Source organism: Schistocerca gregaria, chromosome 3, assembly GCF_023897955.1.
Source record: "Schistocerca gregaria isolate iqSchGreg1 chromosome 3, iqSchGreg1.2, whole genome shotgun sequence".
NCBI classification, from domain to species: Eukaryota; Metazoa; Arthropoda; class Insecta; order Orthoptera; family Acrididae; genus Schistocerca; species Schistocerca gregaria.
Genome location: NC_064922.1, coordinates 78,347,174 through 78,368,856, shown reverse-complemented (window position 1 = coordinate 78,368,856; position 21,683 = coordinate 78,347,174). Strand labels below are relative to the sequence as shown.

Sequence of the window (21,683 nt, the reverse complement as noted above, 5' to 3'; positions counted from 1 at the left end):
GTTCCCCAGGAATGAAATAGTGGTGCAATTATTATATTAATAAAAAGGAGACGGGTAAAAAAATAAATTATAAGATAGCCACTGAAGTTATCAGAAGAAAGTCCACATATTAAATTTTAATCGAGCAAAGTGGTAAGCTAGCTTTAGAACTGGATACATCACAGTGGACCATTTGCTACAAATAAACAAAATTCTATAAAGAAACAATGAAAATAAATTGTCACTCTGTTTGGGATTAACAGATTATTTTTTAAAAAAAAGTAAGTTTGTCATTCAACCAAACCTTAACAACTGATTCTCAACAAAGAAAATACTAATTAAAACCACATTAATGCATTGAAACATATTTATGACAGTTCTATAGCTTAATCAGGACAGTGGGCAATGCAGGACTAGTGGAGAAACGAGTTGTAGAGAATGTACCATCAAAGCCCTTTTCTAAAGTCATAAAGGATGTTCTCAGACCCTTACACTGGATAAATGATGATGTGTTGCCATGTGCCTGTGACGTAGATGAGCTTTGACTGTGAATGGAATAATTTCACAGAGGAAGTTTAAAAGCAGGCCTGGAACCTGGTAATTTATTTGATTTCTTCACAATGACAGTGCTCGTTAACTGTATCAGTATTAACATAGAATTCGCATGTATACAATGTCACGGTTGTATGGCACAGTTGCGAGCCTTGACAAAGGACATTGAACCTGACAGAGAGCTGTTGTGCAGAGAGAACATTTGTGTTAGAGTAAACTTTGTGGTCTGCACCAGCTGTCTCCAGTGTAAAAATCACCTCAAGATGGCAGCACGCATGTCAGCTGAAAATTGCAGCAAGATTTCGACACTGTCTGATTGGAATCCTGGAATCTCATGTAATACTTATAACACCCAGAAAATTTCGAGAACTGCATGGGTCTTGAAAAGCATTGCAAATTTTTATTTTAAAATGTTGATTCAGCATTAGTTTTGTATTTTATATTAATAATGAATTTTGTATTTAGGGCTGTTGAATCTGGCAACTTTGTAGAAAGAAGAGGCAGTAAACATAACAGTAAAACTGACAAGGAGTGCTTCAGGTAACCAAATGTGCCAGCTCTCTGCACTAGCACATTCTGCGCACAAGTACTGCAGTCTATATCCATTTCAACGTACTTACTGCAGTCAAGCCTTGGTGTCCCTCTACAATTTTTCCATTTCAAACCCCCCTCCCCCATGCATATCCCACCTTCTTCCCTTGTCAAATGGATAATTCCTTGATGACATGACATGTGTCCTATAAACCTGTTTCTTCTTTCTTTCAAAGTTTGCCAGAAACATCTCCTCCCTGCTCTGCCTCCTCTCCCTCCCTATTCGATTCAGTTACACAATATACCTGTGTAAAAAACAGTATTTTTCTCTTGTGTCACAGTTCAAAATTTTTTCTTCGCTTCTTGTCTGAACTGTTTATCATACATCTGAACTGTTTATCATACATGTTTCATTTGTGTGCAAAGCTAACACTCTAAACAAATACCTTCAGAAAAGACTTTCTAACACTTAAAAGTGTTAAGGACTTTCTCTCTTTCAGTAATACTGTTTTTGCTAATGACTCTGCAGTATTCCTGTCTCCTTTGGTGATCACCAGTTAGTTGCTGTTCACATAACAAAACTTTTGTTTCCTAATCTAAATCCTTTAGAATAAACTGATTCAATTCGACTATGTCTTGTTCCCATTGTTTCATTTTTGTTGTTATTCACTTTATAACCTCTTTCCAAGATATTATCCCTTCAACTGATATTCAAAGTCCTTTACCATATTTGCCAAATTGACAGTGTCACTGGTGAACTTTGAGGTTGTTATTTTTCCTCCCTCAATTTTCATTCCCTTTTTAATTTTTTCTTTGTTTGCTGTACTGTTTGCTCAGTGTATAACATAGATTGTCTGACATTGGGGAAAGGCTGCACGTCTGCTGCACTATCTTCTCAACTATCTTCTCAACTACTCCTTCCCTTTCATATCCTTCAGCTCTTATAACTGCAGTTTTGTTTCCTGAAGTTGAAATAATTTTATGTTCCCTGTATTTTATCCATGCTACTTTAAAAATTTCAAAGTGTGTTTCCAATCAACATTGTCGAAAGCTTTCTTTAAGTCTACAAATGCTATAAACATAGGTTTACTTGTCTTTAACCTATTTTCTAGGATAAGTTGTAGGGTCAGTATTGTCTTGCATATTCACTGGAGCCCAAACTGATCCTCCAAGATATACCAGTTTTATTTGTAAATAATTAGTGTCAGTAATCTGTTGCAATCACTTATTAAAGTGACAAGTCATTAATATTGACACCTGTTGGCACCTGTCTTCATTGGAATTGAAATTACTACTTTCTACTTGAAGTCTGAATGTACTTTGACTGTTAATGTAGGTACAGTATGTCAACACTTGTTGTACCATTAACTAGTTTCCAAGCCACTGCAGGCTCATCATCAGATGGAGGTGTTACAGGAACATAGTTCTGTGGATCTTGTGCACCTAGACTAGGATTATGATGCTAACTCTTAGCTCCACTCAGCCCAAAAAATAATGTTCCTGTAATACCCCCATCTGATGATCACCCTGCATTGGCTGACAAACTAGTTAGTACTACAATAAATTTTATCAAATTCAAAAAGCGACTGGTATCATTTTGTACCTATGTAAACCACAAACTGTCATTGGCCGCAGTTTTTATTGACAATGGATGTAACAATTTGAGAATATTTTATCTGTCTCGTACCAGGTGAAGTAGTTTTGTTATGGCTGCCTCTCTCAAGGATACCAGCTGTTCGAGTGAATGTATTCTACTCCAGGGGCTTCTGTAGCCTTGTATTTGGCTTGTGGCCATTCCTGCTCAGCCATCTGGCACTTTGTCAATCTCATTTTTTAGACATTTGTTCTCAGTTTTACCCTGTTCATTTGCTGCATTTTTATATTTTTTCCTTTGTCAGTTAAATGTGATATCTCCTGTGACAGCTGAGGATTTCTGCTAGGCCTCATCTTTTTACCTATGTGATCCCCTGCTGCTTTCCTATTTCATCTGTCAAAGGTGCCTATTTGTCTTCTTCTGTATTCTCCCCCCTTTCAGTCAATCATTGCCTAATGCTCCCTTTGAAACTCTCAAAAACCTCTGGTCCATTCAACTTGTTGAAGTCCTGTCTTGGTAGTTTCTGACGTTTCTGCAATTTCTTTAGCTTTAATCTATAGTTCATAATTAGTAAATTATGGTCAGTGGCCACATATGCCCATGGAAGTGTTAGCTAGACAAGACTTTCAAAACTTAGTTTCCAAAATTTCCAAAACGGAAAGTGAATGATTGGTATATTCTTTATTGAAGTGAAAATTTGTTTGGGAAAATTAAAGAATGATGAAGAGAACAGAACAGCTTACCTGTATCTCTCCTCCAGATGATATGATGGGCATGCTTCCTGCCATTCCTGAAGCTGGTCTTTCTTCCCTAGTAATTATCTAGAAGCTCTCCCTGGCACCAATGATGGAATTTTTCCTCCTGAAGGTGCGCACAGGTCACACAGCGTCTCTCTTTGTATTCTGTATGGAATAACAGTTATGACTAATAATAATGGGGTGAGAACTTTTAAATACGAAAACTATTCAAAATGTAAGGAATGATCTGCGAGCGACATGGAGATGTGTGACGGAATTGGGAAAGCTGAGAAAATGAATGGTCTGATTAGGGAACAGTCTGGCGTGGAGGGCATAATAACTCTAAAGGATATTAGAGGTGATCAGGAAGTGAATGGACTTTAGATGGACCAAGGAAGTTGTTTGACAGATATCCAAAGGTATTAAACGATGTCTTGAACTGAGATCAGAAGATGACATTTGAAAATGTGCAGCAGCAATGTGGTTGCATATAGCTGTGGTAATGGACTGGAGGAGGACTCTTAAGAAGCAATTGATGTCAAATGGTGATTTTATTATTATTATTATTGCACATACAGTTTATTGCAGTAAACACAGGTTCAAACAACACACACATATTATGGAGATGCTTTCGGAACTCAGATGCAAGTCCTGGAGGGAAGGCAGCATTCTTTTTGTGGAACACTATTGAAAAAATTGAGAGAACAGTCATTTGAAGCTGATGGCAGAACGATTCTGCTGCCTCCATAAAGATAAGATATGAAAAATTAGGACTCATATGGAAGCTTATAGATGGTCGTTTTTCTTCCATTCTGTTGGTGAGTCGAACAGGAAAGGAAATGATTATTAGTGGTATGGGGTACCCTCTGTCATGCGCTGTATCGTGGATTGTGGAGAGTCGATATAGATGAAGAAATGAGTTCACTATGCTGGATTTGGTATTTTATCAGTATGTTAACGGACTCTTCTGTCGGTTCTTGGTAGAACAACATTATAATAGTTTGCTTTTGAACAAAAGCAAACTAGTGCTGTTTATTTATTTCATCAATAATTGGACACTTTCCAAGTGTCTAGGACTGTGTGAGGTATTGGCGGATGAGTCATGTTGATCCCAATAAAGTGGCTTTTCCTGGTTGGCTGGTGATTTTTGAGTGCCCCGTGAAACGTTTCGGCATTGCTCCCAGTGTCCTGATAGCTACTAGGATCACTTTCATAGGCTTACGCCAGAGATGCTGTATTTGCATTTTGTATTCCTTGTGTCTGGAAGTTTTACAGCTCTTTTCTGGCTGATTCTGTTATCTCCTGGGGTGGCAATGTCAATGATCAACATTTACTCTCTCTCCACAGTTGTGATGTGTGATGTATTGTGTTGTAGCATTTGATCTGTCTGAGGCTGAAAGTTGTTTATCCATAAATTGAATAATTGTTGAAGCTGATCCCTAGTCAGTCTCGTTGTCTATGTGGAGGCTAGTTAGTTGGCTAGTTGGTTGGTTGGTTGTGTGTTCCATTGATCAATCACACGGTACAGTAGCCGTTATGATGTGGAACATGTCAAGTGCACAAGAAATGCACATATGAAAAAAGATTTTTTAAATTTATTCCTATTCATTCATCTATGCTATAGAAAGAGTTGTCAAGGAGATATGATTTCAGTTTATTTTTGAAGCTATTACTGCTGTCTGTCTACATTTTATTTCATCTGGTAATTGTCAAAAATTTTTATAGCAGCATATTTTACCCCTTTCTGTGCCAAAGGTAGGCTGAGTAAAGTATAGTGTAAGTCTTTCTTTTTTCTGGTATTATGATCATGAACATCACTGTTGTTTTTAAACTGGTCCATGTTGTTGAACAAATTTCATTAGCAAGTAAATGTACTGCGAGGCTGTTGTAAGAATTCTCAATCTTTTTAAAAGATGTCCACAAGATGTGCGACTATGAACCCCACACATTATTCGAACTACTTTCTTTTGAACAGTGAATACTGTTTGTATAAATGTTGAGTTACCCAAAATAGTTTACTAGTTTCTATATCCTCAAAATTGGCAATTATTCTGATTACAAAAGTTGCTGAACCTAGTCGCTTTAGAAGTTCCAAAATATGAATTTTCCAATTGAGATTCTCCACTATATGTACACCCAAAAACTTAGTATGCTCTACCCTGTCTACTGACTTCTGTTGATGTGCTACATTTACTGAAGAACTGTACTTTTTGCAGCAGAAAATTGGATGTACTGTGTTTTCTCAAAGTTTAGAGCAAGCCCATTTGCAGAAAACCAGTTAATGACCTTTCCAAAGACCTTATTGGTATCATTTTTAATTGGAGTTTCTTTTACTGGATCAATAATGATGCTTGTATCATCAGCAAACACTGTCAGTTTGGCTTCCTGTTTCAGATAGAAAGGGAGGTTGTTCACATATGTCAAGAACAGAAGGAGACTGTTGATTGAACACTGTGAAACTCCTAAGGTAATTTCACCCCAGTTAGATGAAGTGGCAAGCTTATTTAAATCACTTGACCCATATAAGGAAACTTTTGCTTCCTGTTCTGTAGGTATGACTTAAACCACTCGTATGCTATTCCATTTATACCATAGAATTGTAATTTCTGTAACATAATGTCATGGTTCACACAATCAAATGCTTTGAACAAGTCACAGAAAATTCCTGTTGGAGAAATTTTACTATTTAAAGGCTCTATTACGTGGGCAGTGAAATTGTATATTGCTGTCTCAGTCGAACAGCATTTTTGAAATCTGAATTGTGATTTACTAAGTATCCCATTACTGTTGAGATGGCTAACCACTCTTGAGTACATAACTTTCTTGAAGATTTTTGAAAATACTGTAAGCAAGGATACTGGCTGATAATTATTGAAATCTGTGGTGTCCCCCTTTATAGAGAGGCCTGAAAATGGCGTATTTTAAACTGTCTGGGAAAATACCTAGAGTTAGTGATGCATTACATATGTGACTCAGAATATCAGCTGTAATTGCTCCACATTGCTTTAATGTCTTATTAGAGATGTCATCTATTCTGACAGAACATTTATTTTTCAGAGATTTAATAATTTTACTTATTTCACAAGAGGTTGTTAGGTGCAACTTAATCTGACTAATTTTTTTTTTTTTCAAAACACTCTTCCATGTACTGCCTGGCTTTTTCTTTTGAGCTGTTCTCACCAATTTTTTGTCCTACACTTAAGAAATGGTTGTTAAATACATTAGCTACTTGTGCACTGTTGGTTAGGATGGTCTCGTTCTCTTTAATAGTAATACTATCTACCCCAGTGGTTACTTTTCCTGTCTCCCTTCTAACAACATTCCATATTGATTTCATTTTATTGCTGGAGTTGATAAGTTCTTCTCTAACATACATATTTCTTGATTTCCTTACAACTTTTCTCACTATGTTACAATAATTTTTATAGTGTAAAACTACTTCTGGATCTTTACTAGTTCTTGCTGTCTCATACAGTTTTCTTTTTCTTTCTGAAGATAATTTAATACTTGTAGTAATCCAAGGTTTCTTTGAAAAGTGTGTGGTGTTACATTTAGTAATTTTCTTTGGGAATGTTCAAAAGGGATATAAATTTATCAAGAAATATGTTGCATTTATCATTAGCATTTGGCTTATTATGTACATCTTCCCAATTAACATTTCTTAAGCTTTCTCTGAAGTGCTCTAATAGATACCAGATTGAACGACCTCACACTTTTACCTAAGGGTTTCCGAACCTTACACCCTGTTAAGTTTTGTAAGTCAATCGGTGGTGCATGATGGTCTGACAATCCATTTACCACAGGGAAAGAATGTGTTTGTTTTAAATCCTCTTTCTGTACAAATACCTTATCTATTAGTGTGCTACTATATTGACCTATATGTGTAGGGAAAATGATCACTTATTTGAAGTTATATGTTGTTAATAACACTACTAGTTCACTTTTCATATCAAAATTACTTAGAAAGTTTACATTGAATTCACTACAGATCTTCTTTTTGTCTGACAGACAGCATAATAGGGAGTCAAACTTTTTTATGAACAGCTCCCAGCCTCCTAATGGGGACTTGTACACTGTTGCTAATATCAGTACTACATTATCTAGCTGAAGGTCACATGCACAAACCTCAAAGTGCTGATCAACACAAAATTTGCTTACTTCTACAGTTTTTGCATTTATAACCTTGTTTTATGAAATAGCAACTCCTTCTCCTATCCATCCTAGATCTAAAAGCGTAAGATGCTAAATTATACTCACTTACACTGACCCTATCCGTGGGCACAGTTACAATGTGTTAACTGTAAGACGGCAGAGTTGTGAGGGGAGTGCGGGGCGAGGAGGAAGCAAGCATTGGCTGGCGAGGGGAGAGGAGCCGTTGCGGGATGGGGGGTGGGGAGGGGGAGACAGTGCACACCTACCAGTTGCAGTGCTGGCACTACAAATTGCACTCATTCTTACATGAAAGCAGACGAAAGGCTTTGATGTAAAACTTGAATTAAATGTTGTTCGTAAACGAAACTGAAATCATTTTGTGTGTGTGTGTGTGTGTGTGTGTGTGTCGACCTGCCACCGCTTTCGTTGGGTAAGTCACATCATCTTTGTTTATAGATATATTTTTCCCACGTGGAATGTTTCCCTCTATTATATCAAAATATATATATACTTTGGTGAGTTGTTCTGCGAACGCCCAAAAAGAGTAATGGACAATGTTTCAACTGTTAGGTCACTGTAGCCTGCGTAGCGCAATTGATTGCCGGCACGGTAGCTCAGCGTGTTCAGTTAGCAGTCCTCTGTAATAAAAAAAATGAGTTAATCGATCAACAACGAACTTAAATGGATGTCTTACGACGTACGCCCCGAGTGGATGCAACGAATGAAAGCGAACAAAATGAGATTAAAAAAAAAAAAATGTAAAGGCTTGGCATGCAGCGGACCTGGGTTTGACTCCCACTGCACGCAATTCCCCCCCCCCCCCCCCCCCCCCCCCATTATTTCATTCTCCCCAACATTAAGCTATTAATTATAAAATTTAAATATGCTTAAACAGGTCATATAGTATAATGTAACTGTCAATCTCTGTATATAAAAATGAATGTATGTATGTCTGCCCTCTGTGCGTTCCCAAACCATTCATCCGACTGCGATGAAATTTTGGTGATTTGTTCTCCGTACACCCACGAACGTTCCTAACTGACATCATAAACAATGAGAGGCCACCGCGGGAAAATACCCAGATTTACGCATCCACTATTTGAGAATGAGAGCACTTAGCGACTAGCAACAAACCTTACATACAATTTCAAACCTTTACGAAAATTTTTCTCGCTGACACCCCCCACAAAATAATGTAAGGAAAAAAGGTTGTCACTTACTACATTTTCTCACTACATACCGTAAATCTGCTGCAGTAGGCATGATGTTTTAATGTATTATTTCGTTACTATTAATCCTAATCGCAAAATATTTCGCATAAAGTATCCACATATATCAGTAAATGCGCCGGCAAATTTATGTCTCTTTACAACATATAATTCAGGAGATATGACGTGGTAAACATCGAGATGCGTGAAAAAGTGCCGTGTCACGCATGACGTTTTGTTCTATTATTTCTTCACTACTAACACTATTTGCAACACATTTCGCGAACATGTTTAAAAAAGTATATAAAACCATGGGCGTATTCCTAAAACACGTTGTGCCGAAATTTTAAATCAATCGGTCAACAACTTTCTGAGATTTCTTCCGTTGCAAAGCATGGGCGTACAGCTAGTGTTTTATAAATATCTGAACTGCAGCAATGAAGTATGCTTATCACAAGGAAAGGAAACAGTCTGAAATAGAAATAAAATTTACGATGCAATGAATGGCAGATTATTTTTTGTATTTATTTGAGATGTCATATTTTTGTAAAAACATTTAAAGCCATGTGGTCCACCGCTTTCACTGTCACTATGTTCTGTTTCTGTGTTTGATTAAAACAGAACAGAAATACAATTTATTCAAGCTGTGATATTTTGTAAAAACATTTCACGCCATGTGATCAATCGCTTTCACTGTCACTGTCTTCCGTTTTGTGTGTCTGAGTCTTCCCCACTTACATCTGATGTGGCTGTGTTAATGATAATTTTGTCCACAGCAATTTCGACAACATCATCACGTGCTCAATATTCTTCTTCTGTTTCTTTAAGTTTCTTGAAACATCCCGTCCAATCATTGGCAGTAACCGATTGGAAAGCTGCATCCACAAGATTCAGCATGTTTGTGGCAGCCAAGTCCCCTGATATGTTGTGCTCCCTAACATGCCTTTTTATCTTCACCCATGCTAATCCTATTGCGTTTAAGTCGCAGTTGTAAGGTGGTGAGGGAACGACCTGGTGGCATTTGCTTTTAGCCAACAGGTTTACAGCAAAAGACATCTCAGCTGGCTTATTCGTCATACTTTTGCATACAGCTCGTCCTTCCTTATACTCTCATGGCAGGGGATATTTCTGCTTTGCAGCCACTCCACCATTTGCACTTTTGTGTCAAATTTCGTTGGAGTTCTCTCTGTTTGCCTGTTATGGTAAGGAGCGTTATCTATAACTATTACTGAATTAGGCGGGACATCTGGCAGTACCTGCTCTCCGAACCACTTCCCAAAGCTTGCCGAATTCATCTGACCGTGATAATCACCCTTTGTCAACTTTGCCCAGAACATAAGTTACACTTTCTTGACGAACCTATTCTTGGATCCGACACTTGCAACGATCCGTCTTCTCGATGGGCTCCCCCATGCAGTGACACCAACGACACTCTCTTCAACTAAGTCACCCTTCCTCTGCCAACATTTATTAAACGTTAAGTTATTATCGATCCACGAGTCATCGAGATAAAATATTTCTCTGCCTGCTTCCCTGAAGTTCTTCATGTCAACAATGAAACGAGATTGCCAGTGCACAATGTCTGGACGTTCTAACAACACATTCCTCTTGTTTTCCACCTTACACCATATGAATCCCACAGACAAAAGTACTTTTCTCAGCGATACAATACTCCACTTCCAGCACTGAATAAAATTCCACTATCGTGTCGCGAATGACACACTGGTTGAAATAATTGATCATTACTTCGATTTCTCCACTTCTTTTCCTAAGTTAAAAGAGAGAGAAAGATTTATAAGAAAATGCCTTCTGCACTGCATGTATTTTTTGAATTTGGAATTGTACTGTAATATGAATGTGTTTTGAAATAATACAGTAACCAGTGGTGTTTCCATACATATGGTAGCAAGGAAAAATGAAATATAAGGTAATTCGGATGAAATAGGGGGCTTCTTCAAAGCGATCGCGAACAAAATATCTGAAATAGAAACTGACCTTTTCTTGCCAGGTGTTTGTGGTGATACGCCAGGATGATTCTTGGAAAACTGTTTGAATCTTCCAATGCTACGCATGCTTTGTACTGTGTATGTAGCAGCTCTGACTGAAGATTTGTAAATGGGGTGAAGCAATTTTTCTGCTCCCTTTCCCTTTTGTAGCATTCAATCACATGCAATATAATTTTACGAGCATCACTACGTAATACTGGTTTCTTTCTAACCGTAGTCCTACCAGTAAGAGTTGTTGGCGACTCCCGAGATGGGCCAGCAACTGCCTCGTCACACATTTTGATAACGTTTAGCACAACTGCACAATAAAAACATGCAGAACAGTGCAGCACAAAACAATAGCGAAGTAGACGACAATGGCTACCTTGTACAACACAGTCTACCTTGTACAACACAGTCAACTACGTAATGTTAGCAGCAGTCGAAACTACATACCTACTGAAGCCTCCCAACGTTTACCAACTTCTACCGATTCAGGACTAGGGAGAGGTCTGCCATCTAAAAGTTTACACACTGTACATGATGTTCAGACAGACAGAGGATATCAATCTCATTCTTATTTTCGAGATCTAAACACACTAATAGCTCATCTACTGTGTTTTTTATTCTCCTGATATTTTGATGATTGGGTTGATACTGCCCTTAGCTTTACTGTACATGAAGTTTCTTTTATTCTATTTATCGTGATTGTCATCTGTGTGGACTCTGGCTTTAACCTAAAAAACCTGTCGGCCTGGACCCGTTAACCACAGGGATCACCCTTTGTGTGACTGTGGACCACCTTACAGTTTCTGCTAATAGAGAAGCTAACTTATTTTTCCCCATCCTATTCAGGAGCAGGCCTTGTGTAGTGTATCCCCATCTACCAGTGCACCTATGTGAGATTTTGCCAGTGTCTGGAGCAACCTGTTCAGCTCAGTGTTAACATGCCTTACAGCAGTGTTTACCCAGGGCTGATCATGGCACTGAAAGACCTCCACAAACCCCACATTTCTGTGCTCAGTTGCTGCTCCTATTTTATCCTGGTCATTCCTAATACTGTATCTTGGATTCATAGCCAGGCTGTTTCCTGCTCCCACAACTATAATTACCTGATCTTCCTTCTCAAAGTCCCTACATAGCTGATCTATGTTTTGTTTCAACCTACTTTCATCTACATGTTTGTCATGAACTTTGTTTTTTCAAAGGATATTTGTAGTTCTTCATTGGCTGCTTGTTTATTTGTTCTTGGGCATTATCTAGCGAATCAGTAATCAATGCCATGTCATCTGCGAAGGCTAAGCAGTCAACAGTGATTTTATTTGGATTCCTTCCTAATTGAATCCCTTTAGTATTGATGGCCTTCTTCCATTCTCTAACTACCTTCTCTAAAAGACAATTGAAAAGCAGAGGTGACAAACCATATCCCTGTCGGACACCTGACTGTATTTCAAACGATTTTGAGAGCTCTCACCCTAGACGTTTTATCTCTCATATGAAATACCAAAGTTCATGACAAACATCTGTGATGCTCCTCGAAATATTGCATTTGACAACAGTACAATGCACAAAACAAGAGTCCTTTAAATACAATGCAAAAGAAAAGACAGCTATCGAAACTAGAGTGCGCAAAATGGAAATACTGGTTCATATAACCAAAATGCATGTCCTGGAACACGAAATTAAGACACTACCAAACAGTGGGCAGACCTGAAGCTCTGTATGCGGCAGAAAAACTTAATCTAACAAGAAATGGAGATCTTGAGGAACTAGAGATGGTCAAAAGAAGAATTTAAGGAAAATACTGGGAGCGATAATGCTGAATACTGGTTAAGACCAAACAGAGAGCTATACTTGAAAATTGAAAAACTAACTGCTGTCATGAGGAAGAGAAGACAACAGTTTCTTGGGCATATATTCAGAATTGATAACAACAGACTAACCAAGTGGATGTTCACATTACTCAATAGCTACAAATCCTAGCCCACAGGGTTCATAGAGACTGAAAAGGACATGGAAAACACTGGAATTACAATAGACACAATAGAAAACAGAACACATTTCAGAAAGGCAGTTCAAAAGGCAGAATTTCAGAACAGAAAGAAAACAAGTAGACAAATGTGGACTCAAGAAGAAAGGGAACAATACTCTAAAAGGATGAAGGAAACTTGGAATCTGAGGAGATCTAATACAATGAAGAGTAGCCAAAGTTGGTTGATCGTACCCTCCAAATGGGTTATTTGAAAGAAGAAGAAGATAGAAAGTCTACTCACCAAGCGCTGGCAGGATACACACATAAGACTGTTGTGATTGGAAAGCCTTTGGAGACAGTGGCTCTTTCAGGCAGAAGGGTTGAAGGGGAAGGAAGAAGGATGAAGGAAAAGGACTGGAGAGGTCTAGAAAAAGGGGTGGATTTTAGGAAAGTCACCCAGAACTTCGGGTCAGGGGAGACTTACTGTACATGGTATGCCCCAAGATTGTCTTCACCTCCTTACAATCTACTGAACCTATATAAATGTATATATGCTCCATGACAAGTGTGCTGTGTAAAAGTATTTCCACTATTATTCCATTATTCAACATTGTCTATGAAAGAAACATCCACAGGACAGCTTTTATATGTATTTGAATAAATTTCATTGAAGGTATGATGACTAACCTCTACAGAAATCTTTGTTACTTGCCATGAACAACAATGTCTTTTCTCTTTGAAGAAAACAAATGATATTCATATTTTTTGATTCTTACATGCCCTATTGTAGCAATAGATATCAGACTCAAGGGATGAGAGAGAGAGAGAGAGAGAGAGAGAGAGAGAGAGAGAGAGAGAGAGAGACAGAGAGAGAGAGAGAGAGAGAGAGACAGAGAGAGAGAGAGAGAGAGAGAGAGAGAGAGAGAGAGAGAGAGAGAGAGCGCGAGCGAGCGCAGCTGCGCGCGTAACAAAACTTTCGTTACCTACCAAGAACATAATGTGATTCAGACTTAGTCTTCAGCCAATTGTTCATTATACATTGTTAAAAGATAACTTTCAACTGCTGTGTGGTTAACTTCCTTGCCCTTACAGGGCCTCTTTCCTAATCCTGACATTACTGAAGGACAATCCTTTTTGGCAGACAGGATGGGAGTTTATAACCAATTTCCTTGCATTACTGCCAGAAAAAATTAGTAATTCCATTTCTTATATATCTTCTTTAAAACTAGGTAAATATTGGAAATCTTAATGATTTTACATTTCATTTTTAAGGTCTATTGATTGAGGATACTTCGTAATCTCACTGGCATAATTCTACAGGTAACTCGACTGTCACACTTTGATTATGTACGAACAGAAGACCTCGAGAAAATTGGCATGGGGAAGCCAGGCATCCGCCGCCTGCTGGAGGCTGTCAAGAAGCGCAAAGCGGCACAGTGGAAGCGCAATTTGCTGGCCAGGCTGGGGGCAGCTGCTGGCAGTGGAGGTGGTGGTGGAGGCAGCCGCCGTGGGGGGGAGGACTCAGCTCCCCTTCACCTCACGTGCCTGATCCGTGAGAAAGACGTCAGGTTTGTGTCTCTAATACTGTCCGTACAATTTCCGTACCATATACAAACTTTAAGCTGCAATAGCATTGTGTTCAAAAGTTTGCAGTCTCCAATGAGCGAGAGAGAGCGAGAGAGAGAGAGAGAGAGAGAGAGAGAAATAGAAATATCCTTCAACTACCACCATAGATTTTTTTGTGCTGCAGCCTTCAGGTACATCAGAATATTTTGAAACTGATATCACAAATTTTGAACATCTCCTTTGAATTTCTTTCTTAACTGTATCACACACACTAAAAAAGTATGTTGTGGAAGTTAATATGAAGTTCTCTGTATATGTAGAACTTGAAAATAGGAGTGTTCATTGTAACATAATTCACGATTGATGATAACAATGAAAAGCCACATAATTAGCAACTATAAGTCAGCTTTCTTAATATAATCAATTGGATATGCCTCGTATGCCCTTGTGTTGCAGTGTTACATAATGTGAGGAATTGCCTATCTTTCCATGCCACTGTCCGACTAGTTGTGCTGTGGAAAATTCACTGTGTTCCACTTGTGAAGCAGAACAACAGCACACATGCCACTGTTGGTTTCAGTGGCATCTCGAAACTGCCTCGGGTGATTGTTATACATGCTATGATTCAGAGTGCCAGCTGGACCACTTGGGTCCCTGTCTGCCAAGACTCATTTATTGAATTGAAATTGTGGCTGTTAGGTTCTAAGCTGTGTGACATGTTTCATTATATGCCACTGTCATCCATTTCTAGGGTTCCATACCTCCATATTTAACCCTTGTAGCAGTGGTTTTCAAACTGAGTTTGTGGCTCCTCTGACCAGTTGTGTACTTTCTGTGACTCTGCTATAGGATACCGAGCAAAAACTGAAATAATTGACTAGAAGTTCTTGAACTTGTCAAATTCTTGTTGTTGTGGTCTTCAGTCCTGAGACTGATTTCATGCAGCTCTCTATGCTACTCTATCCTGTGCAAGCTTCATCATCTCCCAGTACCTACTGCAACCTACGTCCTTCTGAATCTACTTAGTGCTTTCATCTCTTGGTCTCCCTTACTATTTTTACCCTCCACGCAGTCCTCCAATACTAAATTGATGATCCGTTGATGCCTCGGAACGTGTCCTACCAACCGATCCATTCTCCTAGTCAAGTTATGCTTTAAACTCCTCATCTCCCCAATTCTATTCAATACCTCCTCATTAGTTATGTGATCTACCCATCTAATCTTCAGCATTCTTCTGTAGCACCACATTTCCAAAGCTTCTGTTCTCTTCATGTCCAAACTAGTTATCGTCCATGTTTCAATTCCATACATGGCTACACTCCATACAGATACTTTCAGAAACGACTTCCTGACACTTAAATCGGTGTTAACAAATTTCTCTTCTTCAGAAACGCTTTCCTTGCCATTGCCAGTCTACATTTTATATCCTCTCTACTTCGACCATCATCAGTTATTTTGCTCCCCAAATAGCAAAACTCCTTTACTTCTTTAAGTGTCTCATTTCCTAATCTAATTCCCTCAGCATCACCCAACTTAATTTGACTACATTCCATTATCCTGTTGTTGATGTTCATCTTATATCCTCCCTTCAAGACACTGTCCATTCTGTTCAACTGCTCTTCCAGGTCCTTTGCTGTCTCTGACAGAATTACAATGTCATCGGAGAACCTCAAAGTTTTTATTTTTTCTCCATCGATTTTAATACCTACTCCGAATTTTTCTTTTGTTTCCTTTACTGCTTGCTCAATATACAGATTGAATAACATCGGAGAGAAGTTGAATAACGTCGGGGAGAGGCTACAACCCTGTCTTACTCCCTTCCCAACCACTTCTTCCCTTTCATGTCCCTCGACTCTTGTAACTGCCATCTGGTTTCTGCACAAACTGTAAATAGCCTTTTGCTCCCTGTATTTTACCCCTGCCACCTTCAGAATTTGAAAGAGAGTATTTCAGTCAACATTGTCAAAAGCTGTCTCTAAGTCTACAGATGGCAGAAACGTAGGTTTGCCTTTTCTTAATCTATTTTCCAAGATAAGTCATAGGGTCAGTATTGCCTCATGTGTTCCAATATTTCTATGGAATCCAAACTGATCTTCCCTGAGGTTAGATTCTACCAGTTTTTCTATTAGTCTTTAAAGAATTCGCGTTAGTATTTTGCAGCTGTGACTTATTAAACTGATAGTTCGGTAATTTTCACATCTGTCAGCACCTGCTTTCTTTGGGATGGGAATTATTATATTCTTCTTGAAGTCTGAGGGTATTTCGCCTGTCTCATACATCTTGCTCACCAGATGGTAGTTTTTTCAGGACTGGCTCTCCCAAGGCTGTCAGTAGTTCTAATGGAATGTTGTCTACTCCTAGGGCCTTGTTTCGACTCAGGTCTTCCAGTGCTTTGTCAAACTCTTCATGCAGTATCACATCTCCCATTTCATCTTCATCTACATCCTTTACCATTTCCTTAATGTTGTCCTCAAGTGCATCGCCCTTGTATAGACCCTCTATTTGCTTAGAACTGGGTTTCCATCTGAGCTCCTGGTATTCATGCTAGTGGTTCTCTTTTCTCCAAAGGTGTCTTTAATTTTCCTGTAGGCAGTATCTATCTTACCCCTAGTGAGATAAAGCCTCTACATCCTTACATTTGTCCTCTAGCCACCCCTGCTTAGCCATTTTGCACTTCCTGTCGATCTCATTTTTGAGACATTTGTATTCCTTTTTGTCTGCTTCATTTATCACATTTTTATATTTTCTCCTTTCATCAATTAAATTCAATATTTCTTCTGTTACCCAAGGATTTCTAGCAGCCCTCGTCTTTTTACCTACTTTATCCTCTGCTGCCTTCACTGCTTCATCCCTCAAAGCTACCCATTCTTCTCCTACTGTATTTCTTTCCCCCATTCCTGTCAATTGTGCCCTTATTGTCTCCCTGAAACTCTGTACAATCTGTTTATCCAGGTCCCATCTCCTTAAATTCCCACCTTTTTGCAGTTTCTTCAGTTTTAATGTACAGTTCATAACCAATAAATTGTGGTCAGAGTCCACATCTGCCCCTGGAAATGTCTTTCAAGTTAAAACCTGGTTCCTAAATCTCTGTCTTACAGTTATACAATCTATTCGAAACCTGTCAGTATCTCCAGGATTCTTTCATGTATACAACCTTCTTTCATGATTTTTAAACCAAGTGTTAGCTATGATTAAGTTATGCTCTGTGCAAAATTCTACCACGCGGCTTCCTCTTTCATTTCTGCCCCCCAACCCGTATTCACCTACTACATTTCCTGATCTTCCTTTTCCTACTATCGAATTCCAGTAACGTATTACTATTAAAATTTCATCTCCCTTCACTATCTGAATAATTTCTTTTATCTCCTCATAAATTTCTTCAGTTTATTCGTCATCTGCAGAGATAGTTGGCATATAAACTTGTACTACTGGAGTAGGTGTGGGCTTTGTGTCTATCTTGGCCACAATAATGCCTTCACTATGCTGTTTGTAGTAGCTTACCCACACTCCTATTTTTTTAATTTATTATTCAACATTGTGGTTCTGCACCAAGTGCATCTACATTATACACTTTACAAAGTTTTGAAAATGTTGCTTGTGTAAAACCTGTTTCAATTTCTTCCACTTTTTTTTACATACTTATTTCTTCTGGAGCTTTTTACCTTTCGTGGATGTTAAATGGGGAATATAGTCGCAGAAACTAACATTCAACGTATCAGTTACTTCACATCAAGGAATATAAATGTCTGCATTGTCTTCTTCAGTCTCACATTCGGATGATGGTGATTGCTCAGGTGGATTGTCACTAAATTTCTTCTTGTAGTGAGTGTGGCAATTCCTGCATAATGGATGTAATGTTAATACTATTACTAGAGGACCAAGATATTTCTACAATACCTTGGGCAGATTTCTAACAGCTGTAAGTGGTTTTTCACTTTTCTTAGATACCACCTTCTTGTGTCTTTCTTCATAGTCCACACACCTCACTCTTTCACTACTGCATTCCCTCACTGGCGTTGTATGTAACAACAAATTCAAACAAAACACAAAACTCAATGCAGAATGGTTTATGTGCAAGTCCTCTCTCTGGTGTTATAAACAGGAGATTGCTGGAAACAATGTTGCTAACATGCATATTTTACACTAGAAATTCAGCGATGCGTAATACGCAGAATGTTGAAAATTTTTAATATATTACACAGGAAATAATTGGCCACTGTGTCTGCACTGACTACTAACATATTAACCAAACAGTATTGTGTGTAATTCTCAAAAGTTTTTGGATGGGGGTTTTTGAATAAATAATTTGTAAAAATGCAATTATTTACAATTTTTTTGTAATAAATATTTACATAATACAGTTATCTAGAGCAGAAAAGATACTGTTCATATACCGAGCGAGGTGGTGCAGTGGTTAGACACTGGACTCGCATTCGGGAGGACGATGGTTCAACCATGCATCCGGCTGTCCTGACTTAGGTTTTCCGTGATTTCCCTAAATCGCTCCAGACAAATGCCGGGATGGTTCCTTTGAAAGGGTATGGCCGACTTCCTTCCCTAATCCGATGAGACCGATGACCTCGTTGTCTAGTCTCCTCCTCCAAAACAACCCAACCCCATACTGTTTATAAGTACATAGTATCTGGTAATATGACAGAAAAGATAGCGTTATGTGACTTTCCAAATGAGGGAAAAATAATTGTAAGTGGGTAAAAATTAACTTAAATTTCGCATTTTTGTCATAAAATTGCAAGTTCAGGAAGCCCATAATTGTGCAGGTGTCAACTAAATTTCAACACATATGCAGATCTCCAATACTTTTGGTTTTGTCTAGATTCTTAAATAAGAACTTTTCTTCTCAGTACTACTGAATGAAGAGTAATATAATTCTAATAATAATTATGCTATGACACAGAATGTTTATGCTCAAAGCACTTAAATCAGTTTTTGGATTTAAACAACTAAAGTTTAAAATGTTATGTGCAGTGTTTTCTTGCGTACTTACTACTGATTGACATCTGAGTGTTCGTCAAAAGATATCGTATAGTTTAGGCATTGTACATTTGAACAACACACATCAACTCTTCAAGCATAATGGACACCATGCCAGTAGCACATGGGTAGAATTAATCGTGCAACAGTGTGAGTTTCCCTACATTTTCCTACTTGGTAAGCTACATTGTTGGTAACTAGAACTGCTTCGAGATTTTCACCTGCGTAGAAAATGATTATTTTCGTCCTTTCATTTGAATGAGTTTTTCTAGAAAAATATACTCATACTTTGACCCTGCCATTCTTATGAACACATTCTAAATAAATTTTTAATTCGCTAGGTAGCATACATTGATCAGGAAGTACGTTCAAACGCAAGACATACTGTGGACGCTCTGCATGGTTGACAACAGTGCACATGAAATCAAAATCTAAGTAGGTATCATCATACTTTTTAACTTGCATTTCCTCTCTTCATTACCACTTTCCTTGCTGTCCCAAGCAAGTTATCACTTTTTACTTTCATGGGACAGTTTTGAAAACTTTCCCATAGTTTATCAGCATTATCAACTGTATACAAATTCACTATGTAATAAAAATTGATTCAAAACACAACCTCTCCTGCTGGTGCTAAGTGTAACGCGCAACAGTTACATTTGACTGCTCATGCAGATTGGCTACCACCTTAAGTGGAATTCCTCTGAGGCACAAAGGATGACACCAGGAATGAAATTTCCCACAATTGGCTTCTTTGCCAGTAATTACAAAACGAGTCCATACTCCTTCTTGGCCCACAAAAGCACCATGGCACACAGGTTCAGTACCACTGCTTTATAGGATCACATTATTGTCTATCCGTCTCTCTTGCCCATTCAGCCCACTGTTCAGATCTTTTTTTCTGAGGTACAGACATAGATTTCAAGCTGAAATTATGTCACATAATAGGGTCTACAGCCCCTTAGTGCTGTGAAAAATTTAGGCTACTAATTCAATGCAGTCAAAAGGTATGGCCATTTATGCCACATATTTTGGTACTTGCAAACTCACTCATCAAACATATGGATGAACTACCTGTATAAATTTTGGGCCTGGTGGCCTAGTGGTAAAGTGTATGCCTGGAAACCAGATGGTTGTGGGATCGAATTCCTATTGGATTTTGGATATTTTCTCTCTGACTTTACCCTTTGTTGAGATGGCATAAGATGATCCCTGACAACTTGCAGCTCTGTTTCCTGCTGTGATATGCAAAGTACAAAACAGTAGCTGCCTACAGAACTGTGACAACATTGAGGTATTGCCATAGACATATTTACAAAACCGGTCTACGGTATTAGTTGAGGTAGCCACGTGAAGTTTCTGCACCCAATCTGCTACATCTGTCAGGGATCAACTTACATTGACTCACCTACAGTATTCAGCTCTCCATGATGTGAAGGTTTGTCAAAAATGACATGTGGTTCATATTCAGTGTTAACTTATTGGTCTGCTTTCCACTTTTCGGCACTGGGTAGGTCAGGGACATGCAAATTGCTTAAGTGGTATCCAGTTGAAATGTTTGCACCAGGCCATGAAAACACATGAAATTATTACTTTTTTACTGCTACTAATTACTACTGCAACTCTCTTGACAAATGCAGTGGCTGTCCTTATCACTGGAGATGAGATATAGCTTATTGTTGGTAGTCAGTGGCTTGCTATAGAGTAATTCTGACAGACATCTAACACACCGTAAGGTTGAGTTGGAGGTTGACTGTATTTACGTGAGGGTGTCCCTATAGGCCCCCCTGGCTCAGCAGCTGTGGCAGAGCACCTGAAGGAAAATTTGGAAAATATTTCGTGTAGATTTCCCCACTATGTTACAGTTCTGGGTGGACATTTTAATTTACCAGATATAGCCTGGGAGACTCAAACGTTTATAACAGGTGGCACGGACAAGGAATACAGTGAAATTTTTTTAAGTGCTTTATCTGAAAACTACCTTGAGCAGTTAAACAGAGAACTCAGGCGATAACATATTAGACCTTCTGGTGACAAACAGACCTGAACTATTTCAAATAGTTAACGCAGAACGGGGAATCAGCGATCATAAAGCAGTTACAGCATCGATGATATCAGCCTTAAATAGAAATATTAAAAAAGGTAGGAAGACTTTTCTGTTTAGCAAAAGTGACAAAAAGCAGATTTCAGAGTACTTGATGGCTCAACAAAAAAGTTTTATGTCAAGTACAGATAGTGTTGAGGATCAGTGTACAAAGTTCAAAACCATCGTACAATATGCAGTAGATGAGTATGCGCCAAGCAAGATCGTAAGAGATGGAAAAGAGCCACTGTGGTACAACAACCGAGTTAGAAAACTGCTACGGAAGCAAAGGAGACTTCACAGCAAACATAAATATAGCCAAAGCCTTGCAGACA

General features: G+C 38.5%; 1 protein-coding gene across 3 annotated transcripts in view; it reads left to right on the top strand.

Moving 5' to 3' along the window:
* LOC126353937 (activated Cdc42 kinase Ack) overlaps positions 1-21,683 on the top strand; it is a 403,423-nt gene that overhangs the window by 57,341 nt on the left and 324,399 nt on the right. For all 3 annotated transcript variants that reach the window (XM_050003203.1, XM_050003205.1, XM_050003204.1), the window contains exon 3: positions 14,031-14,278. In XM_050003203.1, coding sequence (XP_049859160.1) covers positions 14,031-14,278 — 248 coding nt within the window. The remainder of the gene's footprint in view (positions 1-14,030; positions 14,279-21,683) is intronic.